At 38.5% G+C, this 19,355-nt stretch overlaps 1 protein-coding gene across 1 annotated transcript in view; it reads left to right on the top strand.

Annotated features, from left to right (window-relative positions):
• The window catches only part of PDE10A (phosphodiesterase 10A), a 285,459-nt gene that overhangs the window by 157,400 nt on the left and 108,704 nt on the right, over positions 1 to 19,355 (top strand). The window contains exon 3 of the mRNA XM_045805465.2: positions 15,752 to 15,780. Coding sequence (XP_045661421.2) covers positions 15,752 to 15,780 — 29 coding nt within the window. The remainder of the gene's footprint in view (positions 1 to 15,751; positions 15,781 to 19,355) is intronic.

Here is a 19,355-nt window from a genome sequence, read left to right as displayed (position 1 = left end):
CAAATATAGCTTAATATAGAATGACACTAAACTATAGGGAACAAACTGGGGGTTGCCGGAGGAGAGGGGGTTAGGAGGGAGGGAATAACTAGGTGATGGGCATTCAGGAGGGCACTTGATAGTAATGAGCACTGGGTGTTATATGCAACTGATGAATCGCTCAATTCTATCCCTGAAACTAATAATACACTATATGTTAACTAACTTGAATTTAAATAAAATAAAAAAATAGAATGACACTATTTTATGAAATGCAAATTGTATTTACATGCATATTGAGACACAGCAAAAGTATAGGAGACACCTAAAATTTTTATGATGTATAACTCTGATTTTTATATTATATTTACTGATATAAATTTTGTCTTCATTTATTTGTATTTTCTAGTTTTTCTACCTTTAACATATATAATAAGAACGAAATAATGAGAGTTCACATTTATGAACATGACTGAAATCTTTAGATTATTATTATTTGATTTCTTCAGGTATTTGCAGTGTACTCATCACAATGTTATACATATAAAAAGAATAGATATGCCTAGGAAGGGTTGTTTGAACCATTCCAAATAGATGTTAACTTACTAGACTACAGAAACATAATTTTCCCCATTAACTTTTTCTTTATGTTGTTTTCTTTTGATTTTTCTTATTTTTAGAAATAATTTATGTACATGGACCTTTTTGCTGTGAACATTCAGGTCACTGAATCTCAACATTATTATGACAGATCTATTAGGAAATAGAATTTATTTTTACAAGGATCATAGAAGGTAGAATAGTTTAAACAATTTTTGAAAATTTTTACCCAACACATATTAGAAATGATTACAGAAAGGCTATGTCTGGGGCGGAGAGCATTTGTTACTCTGGAGAGTACGTGCAAAACCTGGGAGTATATAATGGGAGGAACAATTGCGTTGGCAGAATTTCTGGTTTCTTATCTCACATGTGTTTAAAGGGTCTTGTCAACCATTGTTCCTGGATTCCCCAGTGCTGTTGACGCCGTGATGATGGTCTCTGTTCACAAGACTTCCTGCTGCCACAGTCTATTCACCTGTATGTTTTCTCCGTGCCCCGTGGTCCTCCACACCTGTGCTGGCGATAGCCTGATTTTCCTGCACTCAGTCCATAGTTGTTTCTGAAGATTCTCTGTGACATGGGAGATGGGGTGATGGCCCAGGGAAGGTCATGCCTCGCTTTATCATGTAAGAAGCCTAGATTACACTAAAGTAAAAGAAGCTAGACTAAAACTGTTTACATTGCCACTCTAAGCAAATTTACAAATATGAAGTATTTTTGTTTTGTTGAGAGCATAGTTTGGTCCACTGATCTGTATTTAATTTCTCCTTATTTGTTTAAGGATTTAAGATGACCAGAAGGTTTTAGAGAAACAGTGGTGCTACTCACTGTTCTCATTCACCTGTGGAGGATAGCCATGGGATAAAAGAACTATAATCATCTAACAGGAAATAAAATCCTTTCACTTCCGTATACAGTCCTGGGGAGATGTTCTTTTATATGTATCAGATTTGTTTGTCTACAAATATCAGGACTTAGTATTCTGTTTCACAGTATTAAAATAAAACCACCCATCAAAGCCCCTTGTCACTTTTTTCTTCTTCCTATAACATTAGTGAACATTATGTTTTCTTTCTAAGGTTGTGATAAGAAGATTATCATAATATTAGGTGTCATTTTATCCTAAACCTCTGGGTTATTTTTATATTAAGATCTCTGCTCCCATTTCTGCAGCATTGAACCCTCTGAAATGCATGGTTTTATGGTTTTATATTTTAAAATTTCATTTGAGTTGTCTGCTGATTTTAAATCATTATTTTATCAGCATTTTTTGCAAATATTTTCTAGTAGATTAGAAGTGTTTATAATGTCATATATGGATTAATTCTTTGACCTGTATCAGACGGTTGTATAGAATTTTCTATCCAGTATAATGGCTTCAGGTCTATTATATGTTATTGATGTTATTTCCTCTGTGCTTTTGGTGCTGTGGGATATATGCCATTATTAAATTAAAGCAAGTCAGTTCATTGCTAGAAAATGATATATCTTTTGATATTTCAAGCTAAGAACATAGTAGGCATTGAATGAATATTCATAATTATCATCAGTAAATTTATTTACCTTATTTATACCCACAGATAAATATGATCAAGTAGTTATTATATATGTATGGCCATTCATTTAACAGAGATTTACTGAATCATCTACTTTGTGTCACACACAGTTCTAGGCACTGAACAGATAGAATTGCCCTCTTTGAACAAAGGAGGGGTGGAGGGAAAACAAGCAATAAAATAATAAATTAGCACATTATGTATTCTGTCTGAGGTCCTAAATATCATGGAGAAAGCAAAAAGCCAGTGCAGGGACAGGGAAGTGTGGGGAGGGGTGCTGTGCTTTCTGGTAGGGGCGCACAGGCGTAGGGCTTGCCTTATTCCCTAGGTAGGTGGGACTGCTCAGATGATAGCTCCGTACAGCAGGGAGTCCCAACGAACGTTATTTTAGAACTAAAAGAGAAACACATTTAAGTGTTTATGCAGTAATAAATGGAAAAAATAAAATGCTAAAATTTCTATCCAAGGGAAATATTTGGGGAGTTCAAGCTTATTCACCCTGAACTTATGTAAATCTTGATGTACTTGGAGTTGGATTTAACACATGATTATCTAGGCCAGGTGCCTCACACCTGAACCACCTGTGCTCATCGTATTTGAATATATTATAAGTCATTCACAGACCTGCGATTGGCAGTGTTCTCTTTTCTTTTTAATTGTGGCATAAAACAAAAAGGAAAGTTACAGGAAATGGTATCATGTAGTAGTGGTTTTTGGCTGCTGCGTTCGTTAGAATTCCATCCTTCTCCAGACGTGCTTCAGGGGTTCCAGGAATGTTTGATTTAAATTTGTTGTAACTATTTAAAACTATATTAAAATAACAGGAGTATTGAAGTGTACCAAGTTTTAATCTTAGAGACTGCCTGGAGATTGATTTTGTGTTGTTGGTGTCATTCATTTTTATGCAAAACTCAGCTAAAACTTAGAGTAACCTATCTGTGCATTTGTTTGAACTTCTCATAAATGTGTCATACTAGTAAAAGTTTTGGCTCTGTCCTAATTTTTTTCAAAAAGGTTAATTCAGAACATATTTGATCACAAGAACATATGCAAGAGTTGGTTTACTGTGTGTTTGGGTGTTTCTTGTTATAAGAAATTTGTATTTGCATTTGTTGTATATTTAGTGATTACCTTTGAAAGAAAAATTTGGAGATATGTCTCTTTTAAGTTTCTGAGTCATTTTAATCAAGAGGCTTTGAATTTATAAGGAAGTCTATAAAACAAACAAGCAACAAACCTTGCAAAACAATGTTTTATCTTTTGTATCTTGATATCTGTGTGAACCATTATGGATCTCTGAAAGAAAAACCCAGAAATGAATCCAAGTCTGAGACTGATGTAAGACTACAGATGTCTTCCGTAACACCTGTTTCAAAATTTTATGTAAATCAGAACAGCTTCTTTGTTCTCATTTGTTGACTTTATAATGAGATAGGTAATGATTTTTAACTTTGAGAGTAAATTTTTACTCATAAAACACATTGGGATTTGGTTATAGATAATAGAAACCAATCTAAGCTAGTTTAAACAAAGAGAAATGTATTGGGCCACTTAAAAATTATTAGAAGGGCTGGAGGGTCAACTGTAGGCAGAGTGATGGAGGAAACTTCCATGCTGCAGAATTTCAGCTCCTCCTCTGGGATTGGCAGAGCTGCTCCCTTGGCTCCAGGAAGCCCAGGGAGGCAGGAATCCTGTAGATCCACATTGTCTCTGCTTTGATCCTCCCAGAAACGGGGCGGGGGGGGGGGGGGCCTCACACCTCTGTCTTCCCACTTAACTCGGTTCTGGACTCAGTCTCACATGACTAGCATATCTGGTCAGGTGCATCTGATCAGGAGATTGGACAATGTCATTTTTAATTTCCAGGACAGGAAGGAGATCTTACAGGTGGTTGGAATTGATATTAAGCCACTGCCACTGTATTTCTTTTAACCTATTTAATCTATTGGTTTATTCCGTATGAGATTTTATTTGAAAATAAAAACTTGCCCTGTTAGAAAAAGTCTGGAAAGTACTGGAAGCTCCAAAATTTAGATCATGGTACTCAGTACCAAAAACCATAGATCTGGGCTGCCTGCGTGGCTCGATGGAGCCTACTTAAAACAAACCCCCCCCCCCCAAAAAATTGCAGATCTTCTGGTAACAAGGGAATAGCTCTGCTGGATTTGAAGCCCCAACAAACTGGTCATCATTCTGCCTGTGCTTCAGAACCATTGCCAGTTTGATTAGAGACCTCAGGTTTATTGGCCCAGGGTCTTAGTGGAGATGAAGAATATGTAATCATTTATCTCAGATAATGCTGTAATTTATTTTTAAATTCTAGATACTTAATACTATAGCTATGTTTGGTTAACTTTTATAGTGTTAGTAGAAAGACATCATAATATTGGTCTTTAATACATTTTAACTTAAGAATATAACTTTTTGTCTCTGTTCAGTGGTAATTTTCTCAAATTTTCCAAAATAACGTTCTAAAAAATTGTTTCATTCTGAGCTATACTTATTCTACCAATCTCTCTACTTGGTACAGTTCTGGAATTATTCCATTATTAGTTCTTTTACTAGTTTCCAGGAAAACACAGTCACAGTGTTTTTTAAGTCAACACACTTTTCTGAAAATGAACATTTAATTCACTTTTATAATTGATTATAATGAAGAGATGCTAAAGAATAATGAATTTCATAATGATTCTTTAGTCTTCTTTGTCTAAATACAGCAGTAAGATTGACTTGGATATGTAAAAGAACATGATTTTATTTCTCTGATCTCCTCTTACTCCTGGATTGCATTTTCTAGTGATAGTAGAAAACATATGATCTTGGCAATTAAAGGTCTCAGTTACTTCTACTTTAAAACCTACTTTTTTTTTTTTTTTTTTTGCATTAACTTGGTGTTTCTTGGACACTTGGTGTTTTGCATACTTAGATCAATACCTAGGACTGGCTTCCCAGAAGGTGCCAAACTGTTTTCCAAAGTGTTTATATAAGAGTTCTAGTCTTGGACAGCTTCTTCCTAGTTCCTTTCTTCCATCAGATAATTGGTCACATAGGAACACTTAGTTAGAAAATGTTCTGGTAGTGATGGTAGGTAGCCTTTGGCCTTTTAACACTGCCCTCTGGAATCTGTTGAACCCACTGCTCAGGCTTCTAAGGCTAACATGACTCAAAGCCTTTTAATTTGTGATGGGGGGGGACGGGGGCTCTCATCTGTCTACCAGGTCTCCATGTGGACTCTTGCTGGTGCTGCCATCCCTTACTGTCTTACCTGAAACTCTCTTAAATCCCAGATAGCCTGTTGCTAGGGCAGCTTCACCTTTCCCTGTGAAATTCCTTTAGTTTGCTTGCCTTCTGCTCCAGGTGGTCTTCCATGTGGACACTAAAGCCCTGATTTGAGGCAGTTCTGAGGGGAAGGAATGAAATTGGTCAGGTTGTAGGTTTTGGGGGTTTTGTTTTGTTTTGTTTTGTTTTCCATTTGTTAGAGAGTGAGAGAGAGAGAGAGAGAGAGCAGGCAGAGTGGCAGGCAGAGGGAGAAGCAGGACCCCCGCTGAGCAAGGAGCTGGATGTGGGACTCGATCCCAGGACCCCTGGATCAGGACCTGAACCAAAGGCAGATGCTTAACTGACAGAGCCACCCAGGTGTCCCAGGTTGTAAGGTTCTTAGTAAATATGGAGGAATGACTTCAAGGTTGGTGATAGTAGGAAGAATGGAGGGGGGTGCAGGACATGTTAACCCCACTTCTCGCCAGTGCCCCTAGCTGGCATTGGAGTGTGGGGCCAAGAGCACACTCTAGTCAAGATGGTATCTTGAATGGAAACACAAACCAAGAATGGAGTGAAGAAGTGCTGGTGCTTTCTTCACATTGAGCAAGACAAAGCTTTTTGTTTAATCAGGTTATTAGGCATAATTTATGTATAATAAATCTGAGCAATTTTAAGTATATAGTCAGTGAGTTTTCATGAATGCATACTGTCAAGTAACCACTATCACATCAACATTTCTGCCATTCTAGAATATTCTCATATGCCTCTTCGCAGCTAATCTCCCCTCTATCACCCGCCTCTAGTCCCTGGCAACCTCCGATCTGCCTTTCGTCCTGCTTATACAATTTCATGTAAATGGAATCTATACAGTGTGTCTGGTTTCTCTCACTTAGCAGAACACTTCTCAGGTTCACCTATGTTGTGCTTTGTTCATTTCTGTTTCTCGGGAATGTTTTGTCATTTGGATAGAGCATACTTCAGCAATTCATACAGAGCCAGTTGCTTCACTTTTTCCCCTTTTCCCTTTACATTCTAATGGGTGTGGGTTGTAGCTCATTGTGGCTGCAGTTTACATTTCCCACATATCTGAGGAGGTTGACCATTTTTTAAAGAATTTGTTTGCCATTCCTAGATTTTCTTTTGTGAGGCATCTAGTCAAATATTTTGCCCATTTTAAAATTGGAGATATTTGTTATTTTAATAGTGAGTTGTAAAATTACTTTATAGATTTTGGATACAAGTTTTCTATAAGATATGTAATACTCTATAGTTCTCAGTTTATGGTGTTTCTTTTTGTTTCCTTAACAGTGTCTTTTGAAGAGCCAGTTTACTTAATTTTGATACTCTGTTTTATCATTTTTTCCTTTATAGTTTTCTACTTTAATCCAAAAAATATGCTTAACTCAAGATTTTCTCTTATGTTTTATAGTTTTCACCCTTTTATATAAGCCTATGATTCATTTCAAGTAAACTTTTATATGTGGTGTGACGTAAGGGTTGAATTTTGGGGTTTTTTTTCCTGTATGAATATCCATTTTTTTCCAACACTGTTTGTTAGAAAGATAACCCCTACCTCCGTGAACTAACTTTGGTACCATTGTTGAAAAATCACATGTGTGTGTATGTCTATTTTTGGATTCTCTCTTTGGGCTCATGGAACTGTGTATCTGTCCTTGTATTGGTGCCATCAAGGTATTTTATTTTTGTTTCAGCTCTATTGACGTATAATTGACAAATAAAATCGAGTATAAAGTATAGAACATTAATGTCACTCACCACCAGGGAAGTGTGAACAGGAACTACAGTGTGGTGTGACCTCACACCTGTCAGAATGCCTGTCATCAGATAGACAAGGGACTAGTGCTGCTGAGGGTGTGGAGAAAAGTTCCACCAGCTTTGATTGATGTCACTGTAGAGACTCTTGGTATAATTTAGCGTAACTTCTACAATTTCTGTAGTTTTCAGAATTGACTTGACTTTTCTGGGACATTTGCTGTATCATATAACAGTATACTTCTCTATGTGGTACTTGGATTTTTCTGATCATGCATCTTACAACCTTACTGAATTCACTTACTCATTCTAGTGGGTTTTTTGGTAAATTCCTTAGGACTTCCTACCTGAGTAATCATGTCATCTGTGAATAAAGAGTGTTATTTTTTTCTTTCCAATCCAGTCTACACCACATACATAATATTTATATTATATGTAATATAATTTTATTTAACTTGTAAGTTTAATGTGTGTATAGCTAGATAGATACACACACACATACCGGACACAATTTTTTGTCTTGCTTTGCTGGCTGGAACCTCTAGTACAATGTTCCGTAGGAGCGGTGAGAGTAAATATTCTTATCTCGCTCCACGTCTTAGGGGGAAGCGTTTCATCTTTCACCCTCGGGTGTGCTGGCACCTGTAGGTTTCTCATAGATGCCCTTTATCGGGGTAGTGAAATCCCCTTAAATTCCTAATTTTCTGTGAGCTTTTATCCTGAATGAGTGTCGAAGTTCTTTTCAAATGTTTTATCTCCGGGATTACAGTGTTGAACTGCCTGGTGACCAGTGTCTAAAAGCTTTTGTTTCATGTATTTTGTCTGGTTTTCTACTTGTTTATGACTGGAAGACAGTTTCTGTAGCAGTTAATCCTTTCTGAGCAAAAGTGGCATATTATTTTCATACCGTAGGGAATGTTACCCATATCAAACCTCAGACAAAGAGAAAGAAGCATTCAATGATTCATTGTTGTAAACTGCTGTTACTTTTAAACTAAAAAGTCTTTTAATACAGAATTATCTAGAAGTCATAATTTCTTAACTGATATCAGAAATGTGGAAGGAACAGAATTGTGGTAACAAGAAAGAGCCGATTTGCTGAAAGTTGCGGACAACTAAATTCTTTTTTCAGTTCTAGTATTTTGTGTTAGTGTCTCAGGAACACTAAGCATCTGCCTGGTTTGATTTATTCCTTTGGAGGACATCGATACTAAATAAAACATGTCCAGTGTAAGTGAACATATTCCTAGAGGATAAGCAACTCTCTGGTGAGAGAGCACCGCACACAGGGCTACCCTCACTCCCGGGCGGCCTGCTGCCCTCTCTCCGCTGAGACCGCTTTGCTCCCATTGGCCTGAGCAGACTTTGTCCCCGAACGGGGTTCCTGTGCTGCCCATTCAGCTGGTCACAATCCTCACCTTTCTTCAGACCTTGAGAATTTTTTTTTTTAATGTGAGACTAAAAGTCTTGCTGTTTTCCTTGCATATGAAAACTAAAAAGAAAGGCAGAATTCTAAACTCCCTCCATCTCATGCATGCTTGACGTTTTGCTGGGTAGGTGGAGTGAACACAAAGCAACTTGGTAGAAACATAATAAAGGCCTTACTTTATTTTTTCCTTTGAACAGCTTTTGAGAAGTCCAAATATGTGAAAATGAAGTTAGTAGTAAGTGGGCTACCGCAGACCCAAGAGTAACATAACCACAATTTTAAAAGTGAAGTTTTGCAGACAACTAAAAACTTGGGCAACACTTCACAACTTACTTATTAATATTATTGTTACTGCAATTCAAAATATGATTGGGTCAGTAAGATTTAAACCTTTTTCTGAGTTCTTAAGGTTTATAATCTATTTAGTGCCAGGATCAGTTTTCAGTTAAGATCTCTGCTAACATAGTAGTGTGTGATTAGGCAAATTTCATGGAATCTCATGTACTCCAGAGAATCTTGGGAATCGGGAGATGAACGGTACATTCAGGACAATTTCCATCCTCAGAAAACTTTCAAACCATATAGACTTTGATACTAAGCCCTTCCTTGTTTATCACTTTTATGAATAAGACAGGTAAGCTTTGGATTTCTCATTTTCCCACATCCTCAGTATTGAAGCAACATAATAAAGAGCATTCCTAAAATGCATAAACAGTGTAAGAGTTTTAGGAAAGCTCAATAATTTTTTATTTATAATTCCTAAAATTTCTTAGCAGTTTCCAAATTGCCACTTGCAACTATGAATTTCAGAAGGCATTATTAAATACAGAATTTTCCATGTTAAGACTGCATAATTTCCCAAGTGTTAACAGAGTTTACATTTAATAACTCCAGTCTCCTGTCCGGGCGATAGATCATTAAGATACTTTAATAGCTCATACAGTATCAATTGGGAAATCAAAATCATCTTAAAGTGTTTCTCTGTATGAGCCTGTCTGGCATGGGTTTGCTCGGGTTTTTCTCATGGTGAGCTTTAAAGTTAGTCACCTTTGCTCACAGGCATGATGCCAATCCAGATAATGATTAGGATACATACAGTTCAACTATAGACTCAACACAGGTCTAGGCCACTTACAGATAACCAGTGATTTCCACAGTATGTACAAAGGGGAAGAAAAAAAACGTGATTGCGTCATGATGCCTTTTTTCAGCTTTGCTTCTGTGGCCTTGATAAGTGAAATCCAACATTATGTGTGTGTATATATATATAGAGAGAGAGAGTTTTCTGTTAACTACGAGAGAGAAACTGTATCATATTATATATACAGCACTTATCTACCATATATATTCCTAGCCCTCATATCTACAAAATATAAGGGAACTACTTGGTAAATTGTTACATTTCATATGTACAGAAAAAGACCTGTAGTTCTCACTACACCATTTTAAGCCATCACTTTTCATGTATAGATTTGGAAAGCTTCATGAACTAACTCTCACTAAGAATGGTCTTGTTCTGTTTACATAGAATTAAGTACAAAAGAAGAGACTACAATAGCATATGCTAGAAAATGTGATTCTCCAGGTTATTAAAAATCATGATAGTCCTTCAGGGAAAAAATAATAGCTTTACCTGTTTTATGATGTAGCTTGTGAACTTATCTATATCCTCTCCCCCTTTTTTTCTGACCACGAATATCACAAGTATATAGTTCTTTATACCTTTCAGTTACCTAGCAATTTATAGTTTATTTCATTTTTCCCCATTAGCGACTCTGCAAAGTAAAGGGTTTACTGGCACCAACCAACTAACCAGGTGCTTAAGGTCTTGATTACGTGGCTTATGTTCTCCCATTTGTGCCTGGTTTTAATGTTAAAAAATTAAGAGAGAGAACAAAACAAAGTGATTGCTATTTACAAGTTACACTAAGAAGTTTTAGACCACTGGCAAAAGTGACAGTCTTTCAGTGTTTTACCGCTCTGTTGATGTCTGAAGGAAAATACTCTGCGTGAAAGAGCATCCTTATCTGTATCTTAATCATTCAAGAATCTTTTTTGGAATGCGTTTTTGTTAAGTAATGGAAAAGAAATATTAGATGTTGTCTCTTGTCTTCAAGAACTTCTCTTCGTCAGGAAGTTAAGTCACCCGCATGTATCTAGCTATCAGCAGAAGGCAGAATGTAATTCATGCCAGATTGAATGGGGAGGATCAAAACTGCGGTTTGCTGACAGCTCACTGTGTGCAAGAACCTTATGTACATTACCCCATTTACTCGTCCCACCTGACCGCTGCTTGTAAGTATGATGTTTCCAGGTCTGGAAAGGTCAAGGAACCCAGGTATGGCTTGTCAGTGAAGCTGAGATTTGAGAATAGATCTGTTTGGACTCCACGCTTACCTTCTTTTTTCTATAGCGCTCTGCTTTCCCAACGGGAGAGTGGCGTATGAGACTTCTAAGTGTGCCGGGGGTGCCTTTGAGAGGGCCTCACGGGCAAAATGGAAGTTGAGCTAATTCCTGAAAAGGAGGAGGAATCAACTTTGGCAAGAAACAGCAGGGACACTCAAGTCTCAGGGTCTTTGCTCAGGCTAATCCTTCTGCTGGAATGCACTGCCCTCAGGGAGCTGCTTTGGTAGCTCAGCACCTGGAACAGACCCCCTCTGACCACCCCTTCCACCACCGCTCTCTGAGGCTCCCTACCCGCGCCACTTTGTTTCCCACTTTAAGGCACTTACCACCGGGAACTTGCTATACAATTTAGTGTTTTATCATGTTTATGGACCCCCTTCTGTCTTTAGAATAAAGCTTCCCGAAGACACGGATTACTGTCTTTTTCTTTTGTTTGAGATGTATTGTAGGCACTTAGTAGGTACTCTATAATTATTGTTTGAAGATATAAAGATTTTGAGTTAAGAGTTAGCAAAACATGTTGGAGGCTCTAGAAAGACCGGTTTTACTGAGTGGCAAAGGAATCCCATGTGTTGCATATTCCAGTTGGAAGAAACAGAACCAAACTGTGAGGACTTAAATCCTAAACAAAGGAATTTATTTTTTTTTGTAGAAATAGAAGAGCCTTCTGGAGCTTTTAAGTAACACGGTATTAATTCAGTGATATAAAAGTAATACCCTAGTAACATATTGTTACCTTTCCTTCATGCTTTTTTGAAGTGTTTTGAGTTTTACCTCGTAAAATTGGCTTGAGTAAATAGGGGAATTAGCTGTCATGTACGTAGGAGCCCCTAGGTAAAACAGGCTTAAAGGTCAGCTGATTTCAGGTTGACTCCCCTCACGATTGCACCCACTTGGGCCAGTCATTTTGCTTGTGGTTCTCTCAAAGCCATGAAATAGAAGTCCTTCCCTTCAGTCTGATTGGGCCAACTGAGATATTTACTCAGTGTCTGGCACGTATTACATGTTTGATAAAGATTTAGGGATTGAACCATTAAGAGTGCATTGTTGTAAGAAGACAGCTGTCCTCAGACAAGCTCCACAGCTCCAGCAGAATGCAGGAATGGCTGGAGGAGGCTGACTGGAGCTGCACCAGCTCCCAGGAGCTGGAAGCACAGTTGGCCCTTGAACAACGTGGAGCTTCGGGGTGCTGACCACCCCCCCACCACAGTTGAAAATCTGCATGTAACTTTTGACTCCCCAAAACTTAGCTACTAATAGCCTACTGTTGACCAGAAGAAACCTTACTAATAACATAAACAGTAGATTAACACATTTTGTATGTAATGTCTTAGAATAAACTAAACTAGAGATCAGAGAATATTAAGAAAATCATAAGAGAAAATACATTTATAGCACTGTAGTATATTTGTCCAAAAAATCCATGTGTAAGTGGACCCGTTCAGTTCAAACCCATGTTGTTCAACAATCAGTTGTATATGTTAATTTTTATGGAAAATAAGTATTTTCTATAATGAGAAGACAGATATGTTCTATTTAGGAATATTAGAATCCCTGCAAAGCCTACAAGATGAAGTGAGTGGACAGGCTTACCAGACAGAGGCACAGTGAAGTCCTTCCAGATACCACCAATTCCTGTCACTTCTGATCACTGTGTTTTTTTCTTTGTATGCATAGTATCAGTATCTTCAAATTCAAAATCTTGAACTTCTCTTCTTATCCTACGGAACAAGCACTGAAATTAAACTTGTCCATGGAAGATGTGGTAAAAATGTATATTAAACTTAAGGAAATGATTGTGATCAATTTAAAAAGTAGAAATGGTTCAAAACACATTCTGGGGACATAGAGTAATAAAGCCACAGAGCTAAACACAGAGTAAAGACGAACATGATAAGCAGCCACGGAACTTCAAATCAGCCGTCAGAGGATAAATTCCTTTATGTCTGATTACATTTGGATTCATTCCTGAAATCCCATTTCATATCAAAGAACTGTCAAAAGTGATCCCAAAAGTAAAAGTACAAATGCATGCACGGTTTTAAAGATTTATAAGCACTTAATTTTCACTTAAAGAATATCCCGACAATATAATTTGATTTTGAAAATGTTTTTTTCCACAAATGTATGTTAATTTTCACTTAAAGAATATCCTGACAATATAATTTGATTTTGAAAATGTTTTTTTCCACAAATGTATGTTAATTTTCACTTAAAGAATATCCTGACAATATAATTTGATTTTGAAAATGTTTTTTCCACAAAAACATTTTCAAAATAACAAAGCAGAAAGATCATCCCATCCTCCTCATGCAGTTCATAACTCCTTCCAATCATCTAGCAATTCCAAGTTAAGCACCCAGGGCTTAGAATGTCTCCTTCTAAGAACGTATGACTGGAAGGTCTCCATGCTTCCCGCACACACTCAGGACTGAATTGTTGCAACCACATTTCACACAGCTCAGCAATAAACCTTGCTTTAAAATGAAAGGTGTTAGGGATCATGGCAAAGTAAGAAATTGCCATGGATGCAAGATTTTGAATAATTCATGAGCATCAAATTAGTAACAAAAATGTTCACAACAGCAGACGCTAATTTTTATGCAGCTTTAGGGGTTCAATTAACATTTGTTTATTCAACACATACGTACTACGGGATCATTATATGCCAGGCATGTATCCCTGTTCTCAAGAAGCCAGTGGGATGAATAAACAAGAAAACAGAAACTAATTTCAGAGAGAGAATATCTATGCCTGTTAAAGAGAAATTTATTTAAAAGAAGAGGAAAAAAAAGAGAGCATCTTTAATCTCAACATCATTTTAATGATTTTTAAAAGCCTTAGGAAGGACAGCTCTATGGGGGAAAGACCCCTCGGAGGATTACATAGTAAGTACACCGTCCGTATGTATAAGTATGTGGTGGTGGAGTAGCGGACGGACGCACAAGTTTGAGAAGTATCAAGCAAAACGAAAGGAGAATGCCAAGGTTACATGTGTTTATAGATGCCTGGACATTCACATTCTTCTTCCCTTGAGCCAGCATTCGGATCTGAGGATGGCTGTGGAGAGGGGGAGGTCCCAAAGTGCCACAGTCCTGAGCGCCATTCAGTCCTGAGAGTAAACCTCTTTGTACAACTGCTTCTCATCACGTGCTGCTTAATCCACTGGGACATGTGACCATGCTCACTGCATTTCTAGATAAAAGTTAAAAACATATAAGCCTCTGCGAGTTTAGAATCTGTTGATAGTCCCATCTCTGGGGGCAGTTTGGGAGAGGTTAGGGGTTGGGAATTGAGGAGTGGATGAAATTCTGCTCCGATGCACTCCAGTGTGGAGGGCAAAGTTCGGTGCTTCTCCTCCAGCATGCTCAGGGACGTTCCTGGGAATCAGATGCAGTCCTCGAGTCACTAGGAACAATTAGAAGAAAATATCTAAGCGAGCGTGTATTAATACAATAATGCCCCAAAATAGGGACTGAACGTCTATTCTCCAATAGTCCCAAGCTTGGTAATTTCTGAAAGTCTCCAGGTAAAGTCACTGATGCAGCCAGCATTGAAATCTAGTTTCCTTTACATTCTGGAGCATCCGAGGGATGGGGTAGATGTGTGCGTGTGCACGTGTGTGTGCACGCCTGTGTGCACATGTGTGTGTGCACATGTGTGTGGCGTGGTTGCCAGAACAGATACTGGATTCGGCGACCAGTTAGGAGGCTGCTGGTTGATTTGGCACTAGACTTGGTATTATCTGTGGTGGCCAACAGCAAATTGGAGAAAGATTGGGAAAAACAAAACAACAGGCCTCAGCAGTTTACTTAGGAAATATTGAAGGAGGAAGGAGAATCCCAACTCTGTTTGAACTTGTGAGACAGACATGTTTTTGTCAGTGTCGAGATAAATGAGACTGTGCTTTGGAGTAACATAGAATCCAGGATGTTTGAGGTGTGTTAACTGTGCACTAAGGATGGTAGTCAGACAGAATTTGATTGAGGAGGAAGACACAAGATGGTGGTGGCATTAAATTAAAGGCTGCCTCCCAGTGAGGGCTCTGGAGAGGCCCAGCCCAGCCGCTGTCTGTAAGGGTCACACAAACATACTTTGGGTCAGAACCAGTGACCTAGAATGGAGTCTTAGCCAATTTGTTTCTTGTACCCTGTTGGTCACATGGGCATGCTGTTGTCCTATGGCCAGCCCCACGGGGAGATCCCCTCAGAGGGTCGCACCTACACGTGCCATCCCTCCGTCGGTCTCTCTTTATGGGAAGCACTGCTGACAAGCCAGTACAGAGGGCACCCCCAACGCCCAGGACCCACGGGACAAAGCTGCCCTGTGGACAGACAGGTGTTCTTATGCCTTGGCCCGGGCACTCTGCAGGGTCGTGTCTGACCAACAAATAAGAAATGCTGTCATTAACCCAGCAGCACAGATGTTCACGGCCACTGTGATAGTCATGTGGTTGTGTCATTTAGGATATGATTTGCGGATGCTTCCATTTCAGAACATCGAACAAGGCGATCTGGAAAATGGCCTGTGAATTGTGGTATTTCATTTCCCTCCACACTTTATTTGTACGTCCAACTCTGTTATGTTTAACCTTTAGTTGATACATGTTTAGACTCTTAGATTTTGTAAGAGAAAACATAGCGAAACAGCCTTCTAGTTTATGGAGAGTGAATGACATATTCTGTATTTCAGAACCTACTCAGAGTTTCTAATTGTGTTCTTCTCTTCCTTTTCCTTCCACCAGATGAATCGGCTCCTAAGGAAGTCAGCAGGGTGAGTAATGTGAATATAATTTCTCCCACCACAGTATAGGAAATAAATAACTTTCATACATTTTCTCAGTGCTCCACATGTTAAAGTATTAGAAAAATAATGGCAAAACCAGAGCATCACTCATTAATATGGGGTAAAGTCAGTCGGGAGAGCAGTTGCAAATTGGAGGCCCCCAAAGTGAGTACAGCTCACAGCTGCGTTTTGTCTGGCCTGCACATGCTTATGGGGTTTTCTGAATGAGTTGCCAACATTAGAAATGGAGAGACTGCATGTAAAGACTGGATTTCTGGCTTCTCCTGAAAAACCATAAGAGAAGCCAACACCGACACAAGCCTTCCCACCGTGGCGGCAGGCTGCTACAGCCGAGGATCGGAAGCCTCTGCCTCACGCTCCCCCAGTGGGCATCTTTACTCTGCCATTAGTTCCTGCACCTCGTTTGTGGGTGAACATTTGTGGGCGAATGCGTTTCAAGACATGGCATTCCTCAGTACTTTTGGAAATATTAAACGCACTGCTTTCATGTCCAGAGGAATTACTTAGTGTTAATAAGAGACGTACCAAACTGAAAAGCTTATGAGGCATGAGTACTGAAAGCATTTAGCAAACTGTGCTTAGTACTACAAAGTTATAATTAATTACATATGAAAAATATTTTAATTATATATTCCATATACCATAAAGATCATAAATGTGGATTAAATATTGAAAATAATCAGTTTGAATTGCATCGGACACAGTGTTAGGTAAGACATCACTATTATAAAATATAAACTGAAGTGTTTTTCATAGGATCACATATACAGGTATATTCCTTTATTTTTGACTATCTGAAGAAAAGGAATTTCTCTCATTGCTGGAGGCTGGGCAGAATTCCCTCTGTCCGTAGCAACCTTTACCGACTCTTAAGGTTTCTATAAATCTCAGGGTTTTACTGGAGACCTTCACTATTAACAAAGCTCACAGCTGGGTGCTTTAGGGTATATCAGGGGCTCGAGGGGTCAGCCTGGTATTTTTGCAGCCACTGGGAGCAGGAGCAAAGGCTAAAAAGATATGTTTGAGGGTAAAGAGGGTATTCTGACAAGCAAACACAGGCAGAGTCACAAGATATTGGGATGTTGATATCAGCAAAACTGCCGTCTCAGATCTCTGAAGTAGCACCGTGCACTTTATAAATCACGGGTGGTGGGGAGAACCTGCGATTTGCTCGTCAATAGTCCCTTTGGTTTTGTAACCCAAACGGTAAGAAATGCCTAACCTCAAATTAACACTGACAATTCTGAAGAAATTTTAGATTTTGTTGTTGTTTTTGAGGGAGATGGAAAAGGAATGCCCCAAGAGGTTGGTTTTAAACAATCCGTATGTTTTCCTGACATTCTGTTCTGTTGACAACAAAGATTAGAATTGTACCTCTGACACCTTGCTTATGTCAGTGTGTTCGTTCTGTTCACCTGTTTGCAGAGCACTTTCTTTGCCTCCAGTGTCTCCATATACAAAGATTTTGTACCACAGTGTTACAACATTTTGTGATTGCATTGCTCTGCTTTAAATATAAACTAGGTTGTATTCGGGTAGAACAGTTGTATAGATGAAGAGTGGACTTTTTTACACTACGTTTCTGTGTATTGTAGTTATACAAAATATTGCTGCAAGACATCTTGGATTTGGGTAACGACATTGTCACATCATGCTCAGTATGCCAGCACCTTCTTTCTGGCTGAAGAGAGAAGAGATGTTGTGTGTCCAGACAGCACCATGGACTATTTTTAAGGCCATTAGAAATGATGACAAAACTATACAGAGATTATTCTTTGCTGTTATTTTCTAAGGTTCTCTTATTTTATGCCACATTTTGAGAAAGCTTATCTCTAGTTGAAAATACTAAATATATGAGCTGATAATAGAATAGAATAGAATAGAATAGAATAGAATAGAATAGAATAGAATAGAATAGAATAGATGGATAATAGATAATAATAGAACAGATAGATAATGGGATAGTATCAGTTGCCAAGATCTTTATTTTTTTTTTCCTGAATATAACCCATCTCATCAGGTCAGGGTTTATGACTGATGCTCAGAATTTGCTTTCTATAATAGTACACCATTGTTTTAAATTAAAGTTAAGGTTTAGAAATGCAGGTGCCTGGGTGGCTCAGTCAGTTGAGCATCTGCCTTTGGCTCAGATCGTGATGGAATCAAATCCCACATCGGGCTCCCTGCTTGGCAGGGAGTCTGCTTCTCCCTCTCTTTCTGCTTCTACCCTTGCTTGTGCTCTCTCTCTCTCTGTCAAATAAATAAAATCTTAAAAAAAAAAAAAGGGTTTAAAAATGCATAGTGCAGCCTTTTGATAGATAGTGATTGGCCACAGGGCTTGTTTGGGAACATCCGTTGTCAAAAATCCTATTCCTCATGAGGGTGATTGTTGTATGCACGGACAGTTCCAAGTTTTATGAGATACTTTCTCATTTAAAGCCAAACCACCTCTCCTTAATTGTCACCTATTAGTATGGGTTTTTCCTTTTTTTTTCCTTCAGTTAGTATGGTTTTTGACTCTTGTAGCAACTCAAAAAAAAAAAAAAAAAAGCTGTACACCATACTCCATATGAGAACTCTCTGAATAGAAGAATAACGTATGTTCTCTTTTTCCCAGTGAAGCGTACCTACTTTTAAAACATTTTCCCCAAAATGCCTCCTTAGCATCTATATTGACATTCTCTGGACCAAGTGTACATATCAGTATGTTTTTAGCAGGTGGCAGCTGTGACATGATATTACAGACCCATTGTGGCCTGACCCTAATAACATGAGGGAGGACAGATACCTCCTTGGAAACAATATATCCATAATACAGTTTTAAGGGAGAATTAACTTTTTCAAGAAATTATACAACATTTTTGGTTACTAATCTTTTACTAAGCAAGATTCTTTTTTTTTTTTAACGTGAAGTCAACTCTGTCAAGTCTTATACCTTTCCCCTCTCTTCCTCTTCTTCTCTTCTGTCCCTTTCTCTCTCCCTATCTACTTACTTACCTGCCATTCAGTCAACAGATATTAACTGAGCATTTGTGTGCCAGACATTGTCCTTTGTGCTGGGGATATAGTGGTGAGCAAAATAGTATGCTGGTTCTCACAGTATGCAAGGGGGTGGTGGAGACCCTTTTGATTTATACATATCAGGCAATGCTACATTCTATGATAAATGTATAGAAAAGTCAAGCTAGATAAGGGTCTAGAGAGTGGTGTTGGGTGTAGAGTGGACTTACTGGATTATTGTACACATAGGGTGGTCAGGGGAATTTATTTGATAAGTTGACATTTAAGCAAGGACCTAAGGGAATAAGAAAACCATCCAGAAGGAGGAGACAGCTGCTACAAAGGCCCTGAGGTAGACCAGTGTGCCTGGAGCAGACTGAGTAATGGGGAGCGGCAAGGGATGGGGCTGGAGTAGAAGAGGGGAGCCCAAGGCCTAGTAATTCACTGCACGGGCTGTGCGTTGAATTCTGAGAACAACTGGAAACCATTAGGTCACAGTCTAACTTGAATGTTAGACAAGTCACTGTAGCTGCTGGACTGAG

This window comes from Ursus americanus, chromosome 11 (assembly GCF_024610735.1).
Source record: "Ursus americanus isolate L20-20 chromosome 11, mUrsAme1.1.p, whole genome shotgun sequence".
Taxonomy (NCBI): domain Eukaryota; kingdom Metazoa; phylum Chordata; class Mammalia; order Carnivora; family Ursidae; genus Ursus; species Ursus americanus.
This window is presented reverse-complemented; position numbering and strand designations above follow the sequence as displayed.